Source organism: Phalacrocorax aristotelis, chromosome 1 (assembly GCF_949628215.1).
Source record: "Phalacrocorax aristotelis chromosome 1, bGulAri2.1, whole genome shotgun sequence".
NCBI classification, from domain to species: domain Eukaryota; kingdom Metazoa; phylum Chordata; class Aves; order Suliformes; family Phalacrocoracidae; genus Phalacrocorax; species Phalacrocorax aristotelis.
The window spans coordinates 144,791,564-144,813,849 of record NC_134276.1 but is presented as its reverse complement, the minus strand read 5'-3'; the positions used below and the strand labels follow the sequence as shown (position 1 = coordinate 144,813,849).

Sequence of the window (22,286 nt, the reverse complement as noted above, 5' to 3'; positions counted from 1 at the left end):
AAATTTGTCACTGAAAGTAGGCAGTCATTACACTGGTGTGGGTTTTGAATTTCAGCTTACAGGACTAAACCCAAAGAGTGGAATGTGACTAACATAATATAGTCAGAGATGGGACTTCAATTCGCTTTCTTTTATTCTTTTAAAATAAGTATTTTTGTCTGGTTAATGCTTGAGCTGTGAGGGCACTCAGTTTTTTCTTTATTCCAAAGTATGCCTTGAATAACTGTATTAATAGGAGTTTGAAAAGCTCTACCAGTAGATGTAACTTCCTGTTCTTGTACCTGAAGTGTTTAAAAGGTTTGCAGAAACAGAAATAGATGTTTGCATTTGGGGTCTTAGTAGGAGAAAAGATGAAAACACAAATTTTCAAATAAGACAGTCTCAGGTAGTTCTTGTAAAGAACTGACATTTTATTTTATGGTTGCAGCAATCTAGAAGAATACACCTCATCAGTTCTGAGGCTCAGCTGAAAAGGGCTGCAGTAACTGTCCCTTGAAATAATCTATTTTTGTGGAGGGGTGTTTATCAAATCCCAGACAACTTGCAATTTTAAAGAAGTTGTGTTTGTCTTCAGTATTTGTTTTGACAAGAGTGAGCAGGGCAAATTTTAAAGAGCTGCTGCTATATGGTAGGATTATTAATATATTCAGCCAAACATCGAGTAGATAGTTATCTGGAATCTGTAGAAAACTTCTTTACATTGCATAGTTATTTGGTGCTGTCAGACTGTTATGACAAAAAACCCTGTCTGATGCATGTTGTTTCTGTCTGATAACAGTCCTCAAGCATGTTTTAAGAAAGGAGATATGACACTTCTGTCTCCAGTCATTCAGTGATTTACAAAAATACAGTACTTGTAATTTTTGTGTTCTGCTTTGATAAGGAATATTTTTGAATGTTGCTTTAGGTTGTGTACTGTTCTGTTTTATAAGTTTATATTTTATGTTACCCATTTTTATTGTTAATATAAATAGACAGTTTCCTATTAAATATGAAAATCAAATCTTACTTATTGAGACTCAGTGTCTCAGTCTATCTTGATCTTCCTCATGAGAGTTGAATATTCTACAGGATTTTAAAATATATTAAAAAGAAACAGATTTTATTAGGTTATACAATGAGGGAAAAAAATCAAAATATCCTGTGATCAGTTTCTGTCTTCAACAGTCCATTAAAACTGTTTATCTGCTGATGTCATGTGCTGTTTTGTATTGTCAGGTTATGCCGTCTAAAGAAGAAAGCTCAAGCTGAAGCAAATGCAACATCTATCAGCAATCTCTTGCCATTTATGGAATATGAAGTGCACACTCAACTGATGAATAAACTTAAGCTGAGAGGAATGAATGCTCTGTTTGGGCTGAGAATTCAGATCACTGTGGGTGAAAATATGCTAATGGGGTTGGCAGTAAGTACAGTTTTAATCTTGGGATTCCTTTGCTTACAGTATTTTTTCAGGACACAAAGCCATACAAGTGTTGTGGAATTCAGAGTAACTAGACATATTAAAATGTCATTTTGAGGATAAATGAAGTGATGGTAAGGAATGATGTGTCTAACTGTTGACAAATCAGGAGAGACTGTATATCAGCACCAGAAAAAAAAGATTTGAATATCTTGAAACTCTGTTAGGGGGCAAGATTATTAGAAAGGGCACGAGAGGAAAAGAAACTTTAAAATGGTTTAATGGCATAAATTGTAGAAAAATTATTGTGTTCTTTAAAGGTCTTGTCAAAAAGGTCCCTATTCCTCAAGTTGCATTACAGTTCCATGACAAATAAGGTCAATTAAGTCTCTCAATAAATCTTTTGATTAGTTGCCAACAAAAGAAAGGTCTGTTGCCTGCACTGAAGAAGTAGATGACAGATTGGAAGTGTCTTAGAGATAGTTGGGAAACATTCATTAACAATATTTGCTAACCTCATTCTGTCACGTGGGTTAGAATAATGATGTGGGTTAGAATAATGATGCTGCTTCTACCTGTACCAGTTTAAGAGAGAGGATGCTTGGGTAATATTGACTGGCTTGCGTGTTCTTTCGTCTGAACTGATGATCTGTTTTCTGTGAATAGAAATGTGATTGTCACAACTTCAGTGATACTGTAAATGGTTTGGCCAAGTCTTAAATCCTTGCTCATCGCTTGCTCATGCAAAATATACTAGAACAGAGGTTTTAATTCATACTTTGTTTGGAACTCTTAGGTAAGTCAAGAGCCCCACCATGGAAAAGACCCATGAGAAGGAGAGAGTTTATTAAAAGAATAGTGAGGGGTTTTGTAAGTGGAGAGAGATATCCATTTTTTATGGGAAGAGATCATACTGTAATGTACATGTTACAATGCTGCTCATCTTAGCGTAAACATTATGGAGAAGTTAATATGAAAATATTATAAGTATATGCTCATGTAATTGTAATTTTTCTTAATGACTTCTTGAAAGTCTGCGACAGGTGTGTATCTAGCAGCTTTGCCAACACCTGGTGGTATTCAGATTGCTGGGAAGACTCCAAATGATGGCACCTATGAGCAGCATATATCTCATATGCAAAAGAAAATAAATGATACAATAGCAAAAAACAAGGAACTTTATGAGATTAATCCTCCAGTAAGTAAAGCTTTTATATTCTTAAAAGTAAAGCATTCTGGTTCAAACAATTATACACCATGAATATCCATGAATTCCTGTTGACTGAATCATTCAGAACATAAGTTGTTTTTAAATAGAGATTCTTTTCACTATATTTTGGGAACCTACTGGAATTTTCAGATCTCTTAAGCCACATACTCAAATCAGTTTGTACTTACTTAGATTTATTTCTCAGTAAAATTATTTTCAGAATGTTCTGATTACTAGAACTGTTAACAAATTGCTTATAATTGAAACTATTTCTAAGCTACATGGAACAACTGTTGATTTTTATATCCTTTTAGGAGCTACCTGAAGAAATCATTGGGTCTCCCATTCCAGAGCCAAGACAACGTTCCAGGTTATTAAGATCTCAGTCAGAAAGCTCGGACGAAGTTACAGAGCTAGACCTTTCACATGGGAAAAAGGATGCTTTTGTCTTGGAGGTAACATATATTTTTCAGTACTTATTTTCATGCTTCTTTTTGCCTGAATATATATAAAAAAACAGGGGAAAGTTTTTGGTTGGTGTTATGTTTTGTTTAACTCATCTTCAAAGATAGTTCTTAATATTTTCTACTGATACAAAATGGAAAACATTTATATATAACTTAAGTATTGGATTTTGCATTGTCTCTCTTAATCAGTTTGCTTAAAGCATGGCTATATTATGCCTAGGGACAATATCTGAAAAAAAGATTGCGCTGCTATTCATGAACATGTAGCAATATCTAGAATAATAATTAAGAGCTGTTAAGAAATACTGTCCTGCCTACTTCAAGCAGCAGTCATGACTGATCCAAAACTTAGGTATATTTTTATAAACATTGAGGTTCTGTATTGCCACACTTTATATTTAGCAAAGAAAAAGCTTTTATATTCTTTCCATTTCAAAGCTCTTATTGTTATAGTTGGTTATTCAGAATTATTAGTTTCCAGAACTGGTAATATTCAAAGCATTCAAAAAACCACATGTGTCAAGAGAACACATAAAAAAGACTTGTGTTTCTGAATTTCAGCCAGTGCTTTTCAGAGTTCCCAGAATTTACAACTTCAGAGAATACCTTCCAATTCTTTCTACAGCTACAACTAGAAACAAGAACAATGCCTATAGATGAAGAACATAGATTTTTTTTTACCTCTCTATTCACTAAAATTCAAAGATGCTATTTCAACAGTCATGTAAAATATACAATTTTGAAGGAAAGGAGCCAAGTAATAAAGAAGGCTAGAGTTTTGATCATCTTCTTGTAGATCCAGGTGTTAAAATACCTGTCCTAGACTAAGAAAAAGAAAACAATTTAATTAAATTATGGCCTTGTAATTGCAGCCTAAGGTACCTACAAGACTTACCTTTATGTTAATCTTCACAAATCACTATCTTCATAGAAAATAATATGGAAGAAAGGTTGTAGATAGGGAGAATAAGAGAGCCTTGTAACAGCAGTTCATTTGAAAACAGGTAGGAAAGGACAATGAAAAAATAACAGGTTGGGAGGTGTTGGTATAATAAATTCAGATTGGTTGGTACTTCTGCTCTTTGCATAAACTTTTGCTCTCCAGTATGTTACAGGTATACTAGCATAAAAGTAAGTAAATTAGGAAGACCCTAAAAGTAATTTTGCTAGTTAACTCTCACTTTAAAAAGGAAACAAGGACAGTTTTCATCAAGTGATTTTTTTTCAGCCGGTCTTAACAGGTTTTTGTTTTTGTTTCAATATCATCATTTGTGTAGACTGACAGGTTTGAAACTGTATCCTCAAAACAAAAGTTACGATGCTCTCTGAGGCACTATATTGAAATGGATAGGCCAATGAGAAAATATTTTGATAAATGCAAAGAGACGAATGCCTTTGTAAAAACAAAGGATTGTGGAAGGCATGAAAAGAAACAACCCAAAACCTGTTACACTGCAAGAGACTCCCATAACTGCAAGTTATGAAAAGTACTGGAAAAACATAAGCCCAGCCTCCATTTCACTTCTAAAGGCTGTGAAATAGAAGAGAGATAGCAATAACAAAAGCTTTGCATACTACTTCTGTCTGGTTGCCTCATAAAGAAGCTTGATACATTATAAGCAAAGATCAACTGGTTAAGGACTGCATTATATACTGCAAGCAGAGTTCAGCCCTTTTTTACAGTTTTAAAGAATTCTTCCTTCTACCTTATTTATTAACTGTAGTATATGCACTTGGGGGACTAGGAGGAGATCTCCATGTGGAAGGGAAAAATGTAAGTACGCTGTAGTGTACTATAGAGTACATTATAAAGGGTGCTAAAGTTAGCAAGAAAAATAAGATCTGATTTTTAAGGACCGTCATTTACTGGTTTATATTACATGAATGTGTGGGTCCTAGAAGATGCATCCCTGTGTTCTGGTAGTTAATTTTTTTTAAGAGAAAAAAGGGCTATTTATCTGTGGAACCACTTACCTCTGTCTTTGTTAAGAAATTGGATATCAGAAACAATATTCCAGGAGCTTTAGTGAAGCTCCTGACTCCAAACTTTCAAGAGTAAAATTGTTGTTCGCTGGAAATATGTAAGAAAAAGAGGTAAAAAATTCACTGTGATGAGGAAAGGCTAAGAGATACTGGGAGGGCAATTATGGTAAGGTTGTCTGTATCTTTTCTGGAGGAAGAAAAAAGACTCCTCGTACTTTGACAGGGGGAAGGAGAAGGAGAAACAACACCTGACAGAGAACCCTTTGATATTGGAGTTAAAATATAAACAATTTCCAAAATACTTGATAAGAAAATGTTGGAAGTTAGAGGTAAACTTGGATCCCTTGCAGATCAATGAGGCAGAATGAACCTAAAGACAAATGACACAGAAATATTTACAGAAAGTAGCAGGGCACATACGCTCTCAGTTCTGATCTATAATAACGGAAGTCTTTAGAGATTGGATGGAGTAGAGGCTATATGGATAGGAAAAGCTAATAATCCCCAAGTTTACCTTTTCCTGTTTGATCTTCTGTTCATACTAAGCAAGGTTTTTAAACTGGAAAGATTTTTATGTGTCATTGGAATAGGCAGAGAATGACCACATCAGTATAATACCTTATGAGAGCTATAGTAGCCAAAGGTCCTTAACTGGAAAAAGTTGTAAGTTGTGTGGAAACTTGTTCAGCATTTTAAATTGTTTTAAAAATTATCTTTTTATCATTCTTGTCTTATCTACTGTAGTTACTGTGTGTTCTGTGCGCATTGCTTTATTTTTAATACAATTTAATGAAGGGAAGTATTTTTCAAGTGTTAAGCATATCATAGGCTGCTAGTTAAGATTCAGAGGTCTGACTGATGGGATCCTTTTTTAAAATCTCAACTTAGCTGACGGATCTAGATCTCTTGATGACAAAGATTTTACATCTTTGAGACTTCTGACTGGAGCAGCAACATGATTTTAATTAATTACTCCTTTTTCCAGATTGATGATACAGATGCAATGGAAGACGTGCATTCTTTACTGACAGATGTTCCACCACCTTCTGGTATAGTTAAAAACATATTTTTCTAATTTATACTGTAGACTGCAAAATGACAAAATAGGTCTGTTTTTATTTAAACAAACAAACAAAAAAACAGGTTAAGAGTAACAGTGAAAATATTCTTGAAGTGTTTAGCTTGTCAGATATACCTGTGAAAAACAAGGCATTAAGCCTTTTATGTGGACTGTTGCTTATCAAAAACTGAAGTAAACAGTATTTACGTGGCATTTTATAGTTTACTGATTTGTACTGTTGTTACTTCGTATGGGTATAACATCTGGATCTTTTCTACTAGTATATCAGTTTCTGAAGGCTTTTAGACGGAATAGCTAATTTGTAGGCTTCAGGGTCAATGAAAGTAGAAGTGCAGAGAACAGAATGTTCTTTAATTATTTGTAGCCATATAATGTGACATTGATGTTGTATTCCAAGAATGTTATTTAAAGTGAACAATTTGACCGTATAGTACTCTTGTTCAACAAGTGTATTTTCCTTGCTTTGTGGTTGTGCCATAGTGTCAATTTAAGTCTTTGTGTTCCCTGCATTTATAGTCTTTGCTGTTAAAAAAAAAAAAAAAAAAAGTTTCAAAATTATTTAAAATTCTTAAATCACCCACAGCATTTTTATCCAAGTCAGTATTGGTCATTTTCTGTAGAAGGCAGTGAAGTGAAATGAAAGAAATAGGGTGGTTCCTAATTTCTTCAGTGGTTTTATAGATGTATTTTTAAAAAGTGTTGCAACCTGAGAACATAGAACTGATCATAGTGTACAACTTTCAAAATTCAATCATGAGACTTGAAATCAATGTCTTTTTACTTCACAGTACACATACGAATGTTGGGGGCTGCATTGCTGGCAGTAGAACTTTGTGAGGTGTTCATTTCGTTGTCTGCATTTAAAAAGTATTTAAGAATCCAACATAGGGGGAGGTGAACTGAATCACTCAATGTCCGCTCCCTGATAGGGATCAGGTGAGAATGCATATTGCATTGATGTAAGAGCAAGGGGGGGGAATAAAAGCCCCACAGAATAGTATGCTAACAGTTCATAGTTCAACAGCATCCTGAAAGAAGGTTACTGTCTTTGTAAACAATAGCCTTTGTCAGACTTTTCTATATATTTAGTGGTTTGCATTTTGAGCTCATGCGCGCCCTCAGTGTTCGTAGAATTTTTGCATCAGGATCTGTACCTATGTAAGAGCCAGCTTCTCATGCTTGGTTTGTATCAGCCACTGACCTTCTTTGGTTTCTTTTTCTTACACTGGGAAGAACAGCGAAGCATTGCTTTCTGTCAGTCTTTATGCTATTTGTGGTTGTATAGGTGTCTGTCATATCCTCCACAGTGGAACTCCTGGATCTGGATAAGAGACCGATGTAGTTGTCCATTATATGGAAGTTGCTGTGTACATTTGGTTGTCCTTGTCCTCCCTCTCTTATTTTTGTGAGTTTCCCCACATTTCTTCTGAACATGTATCTGTTCCCTTCCTAATAATCGGTATCAGTGTTTATCATTTTGAGTACTATTGAGCTCTGAACTATCCTTGTTATATTTATCTATTATTACTACCAAATCTTTCATTCCTCATCGATTGTCCATTGTTAGGTCCTGCTGCTGTTAATTTTACTATGCTAAGATAAGGCCATCAGCAGTCATCTCATTTTATCCTCTCTTGCAGATAAGTTTTAGATGTGTTTGAAGCATACAATCCTGAATTACAGACGTCTCCACTGTGAAAATCGAGCATTTATTTTGACCCACTGTTTACAGTCTTTTAACAATTCTGTTTCCTTCAATGGTACTCCATTCTACCCTTCAGCATATTAGTTTCTTAGAGTCCTCAGTGAAGGATCTTATCAACTGTTTTTTGATGTCTGAATTAGACTGTATCAGTCAGATGCTTTTTGTCTACATGCTTGTTGTTAGCTTGCGAGCCATGACTGTTACTTAGAAAAGTGGTATCAGGTCCTCTGCAGTGTCTTGTTTTTCCATCTGCCAATGAACTAAATTTTCTGGAAAAGCTTCTATGGACTGGTAATACAGATACCGGTACTAGGCAAATTAGTAGGTCCCAGTCACTAAAAGCTCCTCGCTACCTGAAGATTAAAGAATCCTCTCTATAGTGGTGGGGTAGTTCAATGCCGATTAATCAGCTGTTTCATCTTTTGCCTTTCTTGTTGTTCATATGAATCCTTATCTTTCATTTGTCTATTTGTTCATTATCTCTTTCAGACACTTTTTGCTTGAGACAGGTTGTCTGAAAAATGAACAAGGGCCTGGTTTTGCACTATTGTGGAAACCTCCACTACTGCAGTGAACATAGATTTTAAAAAAAAAAAAAAGCTGCATGTTTTCCACTATTGTGTTATCATCTCTGCGTAGGCTTTCTATATCTTCCTTGACTCTTCAACAAGATTTCTGCTTTTGATGTTCTGAAAGAAAATCTATTAATATTTATAACTTCTGCAAGCTGCTACAGAATTTATTTTCTAGGCTATTCTGTGCATTTACATAGGCCCTACTAGATCTTTCTCTTTTGTGCTCATTTAGCGGTATCTTTAGATATTCAGCATTGCCTATTTACTGTTTATAACTTTTCTTACCCTGCTGTTTAGTTATTACACTTTTCTTTTTGGTTTTTGTTGTCTTCAAGTCTCTGTTAGTAAGTGCTATGTATTTGCACTCAGTCTCTAGGGGGTATCTTTAAAGCGTCTCTCTGCTGTCAAAGGTTAGCTTTTTAGATTTTCCTGTCACACCTTTTTAATAAGTTTCTTCATTTGTATGTAGTTTGCTTAGTAGAAACTAGGCAGAGCACTAGTGGATTTTGAGTGTTTGCCCTTCATATAAGAATGCCTAAGTATATCTTGACCAGAGCTACAAAACTTCTCTGGACGCTTCTCCCTGCTCAGGAGCAACTAGTCAGAAGTTTCTTGTTTTGTGGCCTCCACAAGGAACTGTTCCATGAAGCAGTCAGGGAGCGTGTCTCACCAATTAGTCTTAGCATCAGATAACGTGAGTTACCAAGTTTGCAGGGGGAGCAACTGTCACTGTTTAATTTCGTGCCATTGTAGCCTCTGTCGTGTTCCCCAGCATGATGATTTTTCTGGCCTTTCTTTTTGGCAGTTGAAGAAATATTCAGAATAAGAATCCTGTAGTGAATTAGTGGGGTTTTTCAGAAGTGTTGAGTTCCATCTTTCCTACCCAATTTTTCACTGCAGTCTGAATAACAGCAAGCATGTGTTTCTTTTGTATGTTACATTGTATTCTTCAGGTGCTACGTCTGTTTTTTGAATGTTGGTTTTATTTCTGGTATATTGTTCAATATTCAAAAACACATGAGGGAAAATACTGGCAAAACATCAAGTAAGGTCACATATTTCTTTACAAGTATTTTTATTTTTCAGTGTGCCACATCGTTTTCCTCAAACGTTTTCTTTACAGGTTTTTACAGTTGCAACACAGAAATTATGCCTGGTATAAATAACTGGACACCAGAAATTCAAGTAAGGTTATTAAAAGAAAATTAAAACTTTTTTCCCAATTTCTGTTGAAATATGCTGTAGTAATTTAAATATATATGAGATGACTAATTTGGAAAGATAAATTGAAAGGGTACTATTGTGTCAGAAACAAAAGAAGTATTTTGATAAGAAAAATAGGATACAAGAACCTGCTTCTTTGTGGTGTTTTTCAGTGCTGTTATGTAACAGAGAACCTGGTACAAAAATGTAAAAATTAGAAAATAATTGCAGTAAATATGAACTTCAAGGTTTTGGGCATTTTTAGGAGCTTGGCTCGATTTTGAAGCCTCTTAAACAAGTTGACGACTGTGTTACTTAGTGTGAAATACTGAATATGATAACATTAAGAGGTTAAGATAAATAAGAATTAGATAAAAGCAATACAGTGAGTAAATTCCATTTATAAATAAGTTTAAACATTTTGGTCATGTTTGTACGACACAATTCAGTCTCACATATAAGAGTTAAACCAGATCTATCTAAGTGAGCTTTTACACTAAATTGGCACAATGCAAGACTCTGCTTTGGGAGGCACAGCTCAAACCTGAAAACAATATGATTGCATCAGCAGCGTGCTCTGAGGTTGAGGGGATTGCCTGTGTATCTGTATGACGCTCCATTATTGTCTACGTTGCTGTACGTGGTTAATACATAATTTTCAACAGCAGATGACAAAATACATAGCAGGTGGAATGACTCCTTTATGAAGGAAGTAAAAAGAACACGGAGTATTTAATATCTTGCTTAATCACTTGTTCAATATATTAATATACATTAGTTTACAGAAAACTTGCTCATGACATTTTACAAAAGGCAATAAGCACTTTAATTGACTTACTGTTGCTACAGTTCCCCCACCCCCCAATGTTATGCATGATTTGTCAATTTTATGAATTTGTTTTGTTATTAAATATAACATACAGGCATGTATTGGAAAAAAAATAAGTGTGTTTGTTTCTAATTCAGATGTTCACAGCAGTAAGAGTATCCAGATTAAGCAACATTAACCTAACAAATCAAACACTTAATAAGAACTTCAATGATCTCTGTGAGAATCTGTTGAAGGTAAGAATCTTATTTCAAGCATTTTTTTGACTTGTTCAAATGGAAGCAAAGTAAAAATAGGCTGTACTGAAAATAACATTTTCTTCATAATTACTTTCTGGAATTAGACTACAAAGTGTCTGTAGTTAGTTTGTAAGCTGCTCTAAAGATAGATCAATTCTTCTTAATATATTAAGGAGTTCCAAGCTTTTTGAATCAGAATGAGTCCTTTGATTGGTAGTGTATGTAGAAACAGAAATCCAAAGACTGATACACAGCAGATTGCATTCTATCCTGACTTCTCACACCTGTAATTCTTCTTAAAGAAGAAATTAACATGATTAGATGATTTCTACTCTGAAAAGAGTTTTGATCTTCAATTTCTCTGATATAAACCATACATTTTTTAGAGTAACACAAATAATGTCTTGTCTTCAACAGAGCTTGTATTTTAAGCTACGATCTATGGTTCCCTGCTGCCTTTGTCATGTAAATTTTACAGTTGCTCTACCAGAGGACGAATTAGTTCAGGTAAGTAAACTGCTTCTTTTGACTTTCAGCGTATAGGCATGCCAGCTTTGGCCTTCAAATAACATTTGCTGCTCAGAGTAAACTAGGCTAGGATTTCATTTACTAGTATGTCTGGTGAACTCTGAAGTAAAACTTAAGGCCATAATCTTCAGTGAAGAAAAAGGATGACCTATGGAGTTCACCACTTCTGAGAATCATGGGACTACCTGGCCTTTCATGAGTACAGTGCATCTTGATAGTGTGTATCTTTTCAGTTAGATAGGAAACAAAAAGTCCTGGCTAGATAATCCATTAAAAGGTGTTGCCACATACACTACAAGAATATGGCACACTAGTTTTTGAAGTATGCTGTCATTATAATGGTCTCATTTATTTTTCTTTCAGTTTCAAGATGATGCAATATACTTCATTAATTTTAAATAAAATGTTTTCTTTAGAAGTATAGCATCATTCTTGTGATCAATTAAACATCTCTTTCTCTCTCTTACAAATACAACGATGATGAGTTTATGATTCTTCTTTATGTTGGATCACCAAGAAAGAAGGAAAGAACTGATGGACAAAATCATAAGTGTGGGACAAACACTGTCAGGTGTATGTTCTGACAATGGAGCTTAGTATTACCTTTTACACTCTGCTGTGAAGAGTTTTAAATATGTCTACTTAAATGTTTTTTTTTTTTTTGTCCCCTATTATTTTTCTGTGAAAAAGGCTGGTTTTTTTTGAAATATTATTTTTGCAGATTGCACAAGAGATGAAGTTACCTAATATGCCATATATTTCTGATTTGCAGATTGCAGTCACAGCTGTTGCAATTACATTTGACAAAAACCAAGCATTACAAGCCAACAAAGCCCCTACAGAAAAATCACAGCAAAGAGGTAAATGTCATGAGGCATGTAAAGATGAGATAATCTTTTCCTTTCCCTTTTTCCCCCGAGTATCTAATGAATCTACATATTTCAGTTTCATATACACATTTTTACAGGGAAGTTCTGTAAAAACGTGAAGTCATAACATAGACGTTTTTAGAGTTCATATATGTGACCTCCAGCAGGATCACTTACTTATCAAGTATTAGGTATTTGCTTGTACATAACCAACAAACTTACAGTAACATGAAAAAAATATTTGGTATGTCCTTATTCCATGACCATCTTTCTTTGACTATTTTTCTCTAAAGAATTAGTGTAACAGAAGATGACATTTTTTCCGTTGTATTTTGAAACGTGATGTAAGTCCTTAGAGAATACTTGTTCTTATAAGTAGCAAATTTTGTCCTTACGTCAAGAAGGCAGAAAATAAATTATTCATAGTATTTCAGAAAAACCTAACAAAAAACCCTTAAGTAGGTCAGTAATACTTTTGGAGGTCAATGAAGCATATAGCATTATGGGAGGGAATAGAAGAGACTACTGCAGTCTGCATATGTCATCTTGCTAATGAAGCACCCTCTTATGCTAGAAATGTATGTATGCAATCTGGGTATGGGAATTTAGACAGAACTTTGAAGATACCCCATTCTGAAGAATGGAATTAGGTAGTAGAACAGAGCCATATGTTTCTAAAACATTAGTTACACCTTACTTCTTAAACAGTAACAGTAAAATGTTTGTTTTATGTGAAATAATTCACTTTTTACTGTAATGTATAGCTAACTCAGATCCAGCTGCAGAATCAAATCTAAAGTACATGAACTGACTTAATACTTCTTCCTGAAAATACTAAATTAAATCCTGTTCAGTGGAACGCAGGTTCTGTTCAATTTTGCAGCTGGATTTCTTGTCAGACATCTTAACTGTTCATACAAAATTGCACCACTATATGCATATGCTGAAAAAAAATCTGTTCCAGTCAGATCTGACTAAATTGAATCTGTAGTGCTTATTATTACTGGTGAATCTTCTTTTGGAGGTTAATTATCAGTTGGGTATGCTTTCTTTGAAGCATCTACAGACAATGAAGAACAGCTACAATTTCCATTGGAACTTTGCTCTGATCCCCTTGCTTCTCAACCATTCTCACCAGCGAAAGGTCAGTTAATTTTCAGTTCTCTTTCATTGTTGCAGTAGCTTTAAAATATCTGTACTTTTCACACACTTTAAAAATCTTTTGCTACCTGAGCATAATGGTTATGTTCACTCCCGAAGTCACATTTTTTGAGAGTCACCTAAGATGGGTTGGCTAACCGTTCTGCATATATTCTTTCATCCTGTCTACACAGACTACTTCATTTAGAGTATTGAAAATGCTGCAAACCACTGGGTGATGGGTGTCATTTGACTTAAAGAATTACAGATTACTTAATAATTAGGCTTGCCTCATACTGATTTGGTTCTGTAAATGGTCCATATAAAACAACTTCAAGTATTGTCAGCCTCAAATAATTAACCTCATAGTTTTCATGGTGGGAAATACTTTAGTTAGCAAATACTGGTTGTTCAGCTGAGCAAAACTGCATGCAGTTTTTTAAGTGGAAGGAGCCTAAACTTGCATAGTAAACAATTTGTACAGTGGAGCACATTTTAGCTGTTAAACAGCTGCTTTATCTTACCTGAGAGCGAGCTGCATTTCAAGAATGGTTGTCACAATTCTTCTATGACTGTATTAAGAATTAGGTTGTCGTTCATTGAAATCAGCTGTCTTTAATTCCTTCTCCATTGTTGGATTACCTGCCCACCAAAATGGCTAGTGATAAGAAATTTAGTATCTATGAACTATTGTAAATGTCCTTTCCCTAAAATGATAGAGAGCTCCCTTTTTTGCCTGTTACATAAGTTGTATAAAGGAGGATGCCTACCACATTTACTTGTCTTTTCAGAGGTCAGTTTAATTTCAGAAATAATATTCTTATTATTGCTTTGTATTTTTTTTATTGTTATGCATTTGTGTGTGCTTAACTTCTAATTGGTCATGTTATGCTACTGTTAACCTTTCATTATCAACAAGAGGAGCTATCCAGAAATTTTTGACTGGTGTCCTTTTCACCGTTAGTAGGCAGTGCTACTTGTATAATGGGCATTGACCAGTAGAGGGTAGCCTGTTCACGTATATCACTTTTCCTGATGTTCTTCACATTCCATATTGTAGTGTACATCATTTTAGAGGCTTTCAACTAGATAATTATTTCATCTGTCATTTCTTCAGAATTAGACTCGAGGTTTCATCATAGTCACATTTACCTAGCAGCTTATTTAATATATTGATACCTTTTTAACATACTTTTCTGTAAGACTGTAATTTTAAAAATATTTGTATGCAACCTTATACAGTAATGACCTTTAGTAAACGATCATATTATAATTTGCAAGACAGATTTAGTGAACTTAATTATTTATACCAATTTTTTATGCGCTATCAAAGTACATGGTGTAGATAGAAGATTTTTTTCCTCATATAAAAAACTCTTAGAGTAAAATGAGAAGAAAGCTGTTGTCCTGTACTACGTGACTCTGCTCAAATATTATCTGAATGAAATTAATTTTGTCTTAGTAGAAGTCCTGGAGGGTGCAAGTTCCCACACAGGTATTCCTGCTGCTCAGAGAGGTGAGTTTACTTAACTTAGCCATATGCCAGAACAGAATGAGCATTCTTAGGATATTGGTATACTCTTTTTGGATGTGTCTTAATCCAGGAAGTGTTTACTAGTCAACTGAGAATGCATGCTCTGGTGTGGCTTAATGTTATCATATTTTGATGTGGTTTTTAATTAAAAAAATAAGATTTATTATTAATAACAGTGTCTCTCTGTCAGATATATTGATATCACTTTATCTGACAGAAAACTAGTTCCCTGAGAGAGCGCTTTTTTTGCTTGTCTTAATTTGAAGTTAGCATGTGTTCCTTCCGTTTCTTCAGGATAATGAAGAAACGGTGTTTGCAAAACTTTTTTTTTTTTTAAAGGTACGCAAACACCCCTGCAACTAATACCAAAAGTCATAGCAGAAACAACTCTACTTCTCAATGTAGTGATAATGGGGGGAGGGTATTGGAGGGGGAATGCGGGGGGAAGGAAGACAGCATTTGTAAGGAAAATCAATTTGTGTTTAAAACGGAGTTGTTGTTTCAGCTTGTGACTCTTATCCTCATCACCAAAGCTTTTTTTTCAGTCAGTAGGTTAGATGTTTATAAAGATAGGATGTTTAAATCATGATCAGCAGCTCTTCATGAGGAAAAGGACAGCAATGAAAACTGAAATTAAACAAGGCTTAAATAAACTTAAAGAAGCCAGAACTTAATACCTAAAATGAGATTTTTTAAAAAAAAAAAAATCTAGCACAAGTCATTAATGACTGTATTTGCATGTTTTTTCAGTGATAGAGTCCCAGTCAGGCAGTTGGTTCACAGCTGGGACACAGCAGGAATTGGTACACTGGTTTGGGCAAGTCCAAACCTATACTGTAACTTTTCCTTTAAACAGACCTGGAAAGGGATGTTTGTTCTCTCTCAGACACAGATAATTGCTTCCTCAAAAGGAGCATTGAGATGAGCAAGAGACATCATCCATATTTTTTTTCTTTGTTTTTTTCTTTTGTTTTTCTGTCTGTGTTTTCAGCAACGTCAGTTGATTACAGTTCCTTTGCAGACAGATGCAACAGCTGGATAGAGCTCATTAAACTGAAAGCTCAGACCATAAGGCGCGGATCAATTAAGACAAGTAGGCGGCTGTTTCTACCACGTTATGATAATCTGAGACATATCTCTGATTTCCCAGTGGTGAATAGTGGAGTTTCCTGACCAGCAGTAGTACTGCAGATCACATGTAGAATGAATACCTGAGTGTGAAAACTGCCGACATTGTTAATGTCTTTGTAAGCTAATACAGGGTTTATGAACCAGTATCATAAAAAGCAAAATATAGTATTTCTGTTTGCTTAGTAAAAATTAGTTATCAATAAATGTGTATGCCTACTAATTATATAACATACACTGCATGGATGTAGGTGTATGTATGATCTTGGAAAATTTTTGGTGAGGAACAGGAAGCAATCACCAAGGTGACAGTCAAGGCAATGGTCACTAAATTAGCAAGTGGTGAGTTATTTTTCAGTAGTTCTTTGGCCACAGGTCTGACTATCTTGCTTAAATTAGCAGAGATTAATATCTGTTTTAATGGAAAATGCTGCACTGGGGAAACACAACAACTATCACACTTCCTATAATTTGTTCCTCCAGCAGAATATGTGTTTCGAAATGTTGGCACTTTTTTCTTTACCTTCACTTTATAACTGATTGTTGTATGTGCAGCTACTCGCCTCAATGTTTTCCTTTGCAGGAATGCCACTCTTCCAAATAAATTCCATTTCAGCTTTTTTGTCTCCTTTTGCATGCATTGCATGATAATTTCCTTTCTCACGTGATATGGCTGAGCATCACAGGCAGCTGAATGTTGTCACCAAGCTATTTGGAAACCATAAAGAAGAGGTGTTTTGTGTTTTGAGAAACAGTAATTGATCCTACTTGATAGTTACTTTCTATTCTTTTTTCCCATCTTTTAGCTGCTTCACTTGATAAAGCAAGTCCGTTGGCTGAGGGATACTTACGGCACCGTTCTGTTCCATCGTGCACCAATTCTACCGTCTCAGTTGTTAAGATGACACCTCTTTCTTTTCTACCTGGGGCAAAAATAACCAAATATCTTGGGATAATCAACATGTTTTTTATACGAGAAACCACTTCTTTGCGTGAGGTGAGCTGTATATCAGGGATTAGCTGCTCTTGTTAATCGTAACAATCAAAGGTAAATACCTGAAGAGGTTTGAGTTGAGGTATGGCACAGCAAGGGAATCGAAGGTAGGTGCTGAATGGGGAGTAAGTTGCATTACACTGCTCTCGTCATAGAGCATATAGAGCTGCTTTGTGTTTGGCAATGTTAGGAAGGGGTCACTTAACAACAATTGACATTGTTCAATTTGGATGTAACACTAAACCAATGAGTTCTTCAACAGAACTATTTGGAAAAAATAGGTCTTTGACCAAAAATGGTAGTTGCGATCATTTGAACCCAAAACTGAGATTAATTTAAAGCTTTTCCCCCTCTCCGCACAATCCATTTCCTCTCATTTAGCAAGCTCAGTGATAAACTTTCACAGTGTATTTGGATTTTAGAATTCTTTGCTTAATACAGGGTTTCCCATATCATTTAAAAATGTTATGCTGATTTTTAATATTACATTCTGTGCATTCTCAGTAACATAGCTCTGTGTGATGAACATCTAAAAAGCATGCCGTAGAGTATATAACCGCACAGGCAGCTTAGAGGGTGTAGCTAGTGATACTCAGTGATCTCCAGTCTGGATCTGGACAACAGATACTCCTCTGAGCATGCAAAAATCCAAGACATGTGCCTATCTTTTTCATGTCCTTTTGGGAAGTAGCTGCATCCTTCTGCTGCCATTTCTGGCCACAGAAATAGAATGTACCTCTTGCCTCGTTTGTCAGTGCTGAAGGTATGCTGTTTCTTGCTAATCACACATTGGTAAAATGACATAGCAAGATGTTCGTAAAAATGATCAGCCTTCATAAAAATGAGTTGCGAGCTCTCTAGAGAAACTTTGATTAGACAAATATCTTGTTTGGATCTTGCAAGTTATGGCCCCTTTTAGCTTGAGAAATCTATGTGAAAAGGACAGCCTTTTCAAAAGGACGTATGTGGTATGACCAGGGAAATGCTTACATGACATTTCTGTACTGCAGGGACTATAGCTTCAGTTTCAGAATCGTAGATTCTGTAGATAAAAATTAAATAGCCAGTAAGCAAGCTTTGGTAACTGTGATAGCAGATCTCAGCAGAGGTAGGTTGCTCAGGTATTTGATTCAACTCCTCGAAGTTGGGACAGATGTACAGTTTCTGTGATACTGTTAGCGTGCTATTTCCAGCACCCAGGGCAGCTAATTTAAATCTATTTCAGCTGCCTAGGTGGAGTGACAAACCAGTTTTAATGCTAGTTGCACAGTATTGCCCTGAGGCTGTAAAAGAGTCAAACCACAGCGGTCACTATATCCAGCTGAAGCAATGTGTTTCAGATTCTACAGAAAAATAGTTGGTACCGTTTGTGTTTGTATTGCTTTATATTTTGCTTATGGTAGTTTACAGAATATTGAATCCCTGTGAATGCTTTCATAAGCTGAAGTATGTACCAGACACTGTGCTTCAAAAATTAATGATAATTTTAAGTCCAGTTTATCCATTGCTCTTAGGTTTTCCTGTTTACAGGTGGATATTTATAATCTTTAGTTATCTGTTGTCATCAAACTTTGTATTGGGCCTATAATATTACAGAATATTTTTTTGCCTATCAGTTGCTGTAACTCTTAAAACACTTGGGCAAAATCAGAATTTCATGAGGAATGACAGACTTGTATTGAAATTTTGATTTCTGGCTGCAGCTGACGTCAGTCGTGCTTTATCCTTGGATTGGTGAAATAATATTTGCCTTTTGTTTGTTAATTTTCATCCACAGGGTAACGTGTCCTTTTATCTTTATGAGTCTGTTCAGGGTAGATCATGCTTTTTCCAGTAGATATGAGGGCAGTCTGTGTTTGCTGAAGTTCAGCTTAGTATGCCCCTCTTTCTGGCTACCTATTTCGTTTTCTCCAACGGCACACACACGTGGGAAGTCTAGTGCATCTTGCCTTTCATTTTGAAATTTTTTGGATATTTTGAACCAATATTGAGCTCTGTTTCATCAGTTTGTTTTGTTTGTTTGTTTGTTTGTTTGTTTGCCTGGTTTTTGTGTGTTGGGTCTTGTGTCTCCCCCAACGTAGTTGCTCACATACTTTCATACGGTTTGGCTAGGAAAAAACCCATACTTCATAGTTTTCCTCCTTCTTTCACAGCAATTTACGTTATTCAGCTTGGCACCAAAGAAGTAAAAATCCCCCACAAGCACCATCAAGTCAAAAAACTTCATTAAATGGGATGGCCAGAAGTTCTTTTGGACTTCAAGGGGAAAAAAAAAAAGCTTGAATAGCTTGCTTGTCAAGTCTCTGCTCTGTCACTTGCTTACTTTGTATTTTGAGGGATCATTTCTTTAGTGATTATTGAAAAATAATGACAGTTATTAGCATACATGAAGTTGCAATGACCAAAGGTAATGGCCACTTCTTTCTGGTAATTTCTGAGAAGTGTAAATCTTTTAGTCCTCAGTAGAAATTATTCTTCATCTGCTTCCCAGTTATGAAAAAGAAAAAAAAAAAGGGGCGGGGAGGGGGAGAGTACCCTTCCCGATGGAAGAAAAAAGTCATTATTCAGCTGTCATTGGAATATTGAATGTTCCTGCAGAGGTGTAGCAATGTGTGTAAAGAAAGTACGAGTATATGTAATATACTGACTACAAAGAATACGAGTCACAAATGAATAACCTACTTGTGATTCCTTTCCTCAAACAGTAAGTTCCATTGGTCTGATTTTTAACTGTGACCCCTTAAACAGTGAACAGCTTTTAAGTTCTGTACAATATACTATTTAGGATTCACTGAAATATTCAGCTGATAAAAACATAAGAAAAGCATTCAGCATCTTGTAGCGATACCTAACATAAAAATGTAATTTTTTTTTCCATTTTAGGAGGGTGGTGTCAGCGGTTTTCTCCATGCTTTTATTGCTGAAGTGTTTGCAATGGTGAGAGCACACGTTGCAGCTTTAGGGGGAAATGCAGTTGTCTCATACATAATGAAGCAGTGTGTTTTCATGGAGAATCCAAACAAAAATCAGGTAAATTATGGTATGAAATAACAGTGCTATTGTGATTAGCGTGACACAAATACACGTTTTATATATTTAAAAAACAGCAACTCTGTAGAGCCATGGCTGCGTAACACTTCTGGATCTCTCATCATAATGTTTATTTAAAGAAGCCAAGAGCATTCTTGAACACCTGAGTTAACACAAAATTAAGAATGTGCTCATTAAAAAACGCTCCATTTTGGACATAAAGGGATAAATTTTTACTAGTGAAAATGACAGCGGAATGTGGTTGTTTTGGTCATGAAATATGTTCAAAACAGTAGTGAAAGCAAGTACAGCTACCCAGACACTGCATTTGTGGTGGTCTTTGGAGAATCCGTGTATGTGTTTGATAGCACACAAGTGAGTGGATATAAAAAGAGATACGGCAGAGATTGCCTCGCTAATGAATTCTAATAATTTGTTCTTCGGTCTCTGCCGACTTTTCTATTATCTGTCTAGTTATATCTAGCAGATAGAAGTAAACATAAAATATGTTAGTATCTAATGTTTGGTAACTTTTTTTTTTTTCAGGCTCAGTGTTTAATAAACGTCAGTGGCGATGCAGTCATCTTTGTACGTGAATCTGAGTTAGAAATGTTACCAGTACAACCGTCTACAGTTGTTTCTCAACCCACAAGTTCTGGAGGAGATGTCACAACGTGAAGACAGAAAAAGTGAAATAGTCCCTGCCAAAACTAAAGAGTATTTAAAATGTGGGAATGTTTAGGTTTGCATCTTCAAAATCAGTATCTCCCCATAACATTAATAGCCGAAATCCAAGACAATCGCTATATTCTGTCCTTCAACTTCATGTAGTAGTCAGGGCAGCATATTGGCAGGTATGCTCTGATTCTTCTGTTATAATTACAGGCCTCTGTGAAACCTAGACAGTAGGCGAAGCACTGATACGAGAGTGTAGATTAAAATAGTAGCCATCCCATGGAACTGTGAAAGTAAACAAAAATTCTGTTGCATTTTTCACCTGTTCAACAGGACCATGGTAAGTTGTAATTCAGAACCGTTTCTGAGGTTGCATATTGTATTAGCTGGATCTCAGCTCAGTTTGAAAAATAAAAGAGAGGTCAGGGTAGGCGGGAGATAACGGGGAAGCCTGTATTAGCCGTCTTTGCCAAAGAGCAAGAGATCTGTGGGTGGGCTAAGAAAATGTGGGCTGAAGTCTGAAGTTCTCTCAGATCATAGAGTGTGAAGAGGAAGAAGCAGCACCAAAAAGTAACAGTTTGAATTTCTGCGCACTAAAAATATTTTTCAACTGTTTGTGAACGGCTGATTTTTTTTTTTTTTTTTTTGGAATTATTACTATACAGCATATGTTGTGGGTGGGTGGGTGTTTCGGGGGTTTTTAGTTGTTTGGCTTTGTTTTTAAAAAGGTGCCAGACCATGATGCTGTGTTCTCAGTCACCCGTATGGTTAAAAAAAAAATAAATCTTCCAAAGTGCGTTAGGTGCTATTATAAGATATTCACTTCACTATTGACAAAACAGATCTCTTTTTTATATAAGATTCTGTGAAAGAATCGTCCTGAGGCTCATTTTCTTCAGGCACAATCTCTTGCAAGGATGATGCTATCAGTCCTCCGACAGTCAGTTGCACAGAGTTACACTCCAGCCTCCTTTCCATTTAACAAGTTGGAAATGCCTGGCTAACTGGAGATGGGTGTGTGCTTGTGATGCCGATTTCTGCAAGTTGGGTTGGTTGGTTGGTTTGTTGTTTTGGTGGCATTTTTTGTTTGGGTTTTTTAGTTTTGGGTTTTCTTTTCCCCCTGTACAGTAGCTGGGAAATAAGGGTACTGCAAAGAAAGGAAATGTGTCATTTCCAGTACATGTCTGAAAGGCAGTGATATTTTAATGTAAAAAACAAACAAAAAAAAAAAGCAAACTTTGAAGATGCATTCTTACTTAATTCTGGTAATACCGTACATGGAACTTGAACAAAAATGTAAACTTGAATGTAAATATTCTGCTTAGTGTTGAAATTAAGCAATGGCATGATTATTTGTTGAAACTAATTATTTCATTGTAAATGAGCATGAAAGTCATTCTTGCACAATAAATTTCTGTATAAAATTTATTGCCTTTTTATATGTGTAATTGTTAAATATGTATATGGGACACATGTTAAAGATGTCCCACCCCGGGTCTCCTCAGAGGAACATTTTTTGTATAGAATGTTACAGCCTGATCATTTAAAAATTGGAGAGTCAGTTATCTTTATATTTAACGTGTTTGAACAGGGTGCTTACCAAATCACTTTACTCATACAGTTAAGTGTCCTAAATTCTGTAGCTCCTGCAACCAAAGCTGCCATAAATTAAGTCTGTAAATAGTTGCAGCTCT

General features: G+C 35.5%; 1 protein-coding gene across 14 annotated transcripts in view; it reads left to right on the top strand.

The window, feature by feature from the left end:
* The window catches only part of C2CD5 (C2 calcium dependent domain containing 5), a 71,324-nt gene extending 49,304 nt beyond the window's left edge, over positions 1–22,020 (top strand). For 7 of the 14 annotated variants that reach the window (XM_075114067.1, XM_075114064.1, XM_075114046.1 and 4 more), the window contains 14 exons: positions 1,219–1,405; positions 2,436–2,600; positions 2,927–3,067; positions 6,048–6,111; positions 9,547–9,608; positions 10,593–10,691; positions 11,112–11,201; positions 11,995–12,082; positions 13,149–13,235; positions 14,694–14,747; positions 15,757–15,858; positions 16,700–16,890; positions 19,771–19,917; positions 20,464–22,020. In XM_075114067.1, coding sequence (XP_074970168.1) covers positions 1,219–1,405; positions 2,436–2,600; positions 2,927–3,067; positions 6,048–6,111; positions 9,547–9,608; positions 10,593–10,691; positions 11,112–11,201; positions 11,995–12,082; positions 13,149–13,235; positions 14,694–14,747; positions 15,757–15,858; positions 16,700–16,890; positions 19,771–19,917; positions 20,464–20,595 — 1,609 coding nt within the window. In that variant the 3' untranslated portion in view covers positions 20,596–22,020. The remainder of the gene's footprint in view (positions 1–1,218; positions 1,406–2,435; positions 2,601–2,926; positions 3,068–6,047; positions 6,112–9,546; positions 9,609–10,592; positions 10,692–11,111; positions 11,202–11,994; positions 12,083–13,148; positions 13,236–14,693; positions 14,748–15,756; positions 15,859–16,699; positions 16,891–19,770; positions 19,918–20,463) is intronic. The other 7 variants (XM_075114117.1, XM_075114107.1, XM_075114096.1 and 4 more) reach the window with 4 other exon arrangements.
* The last annotated feature ends 266 nt before the right edge of the window (positions 22,021–22,286 follow it).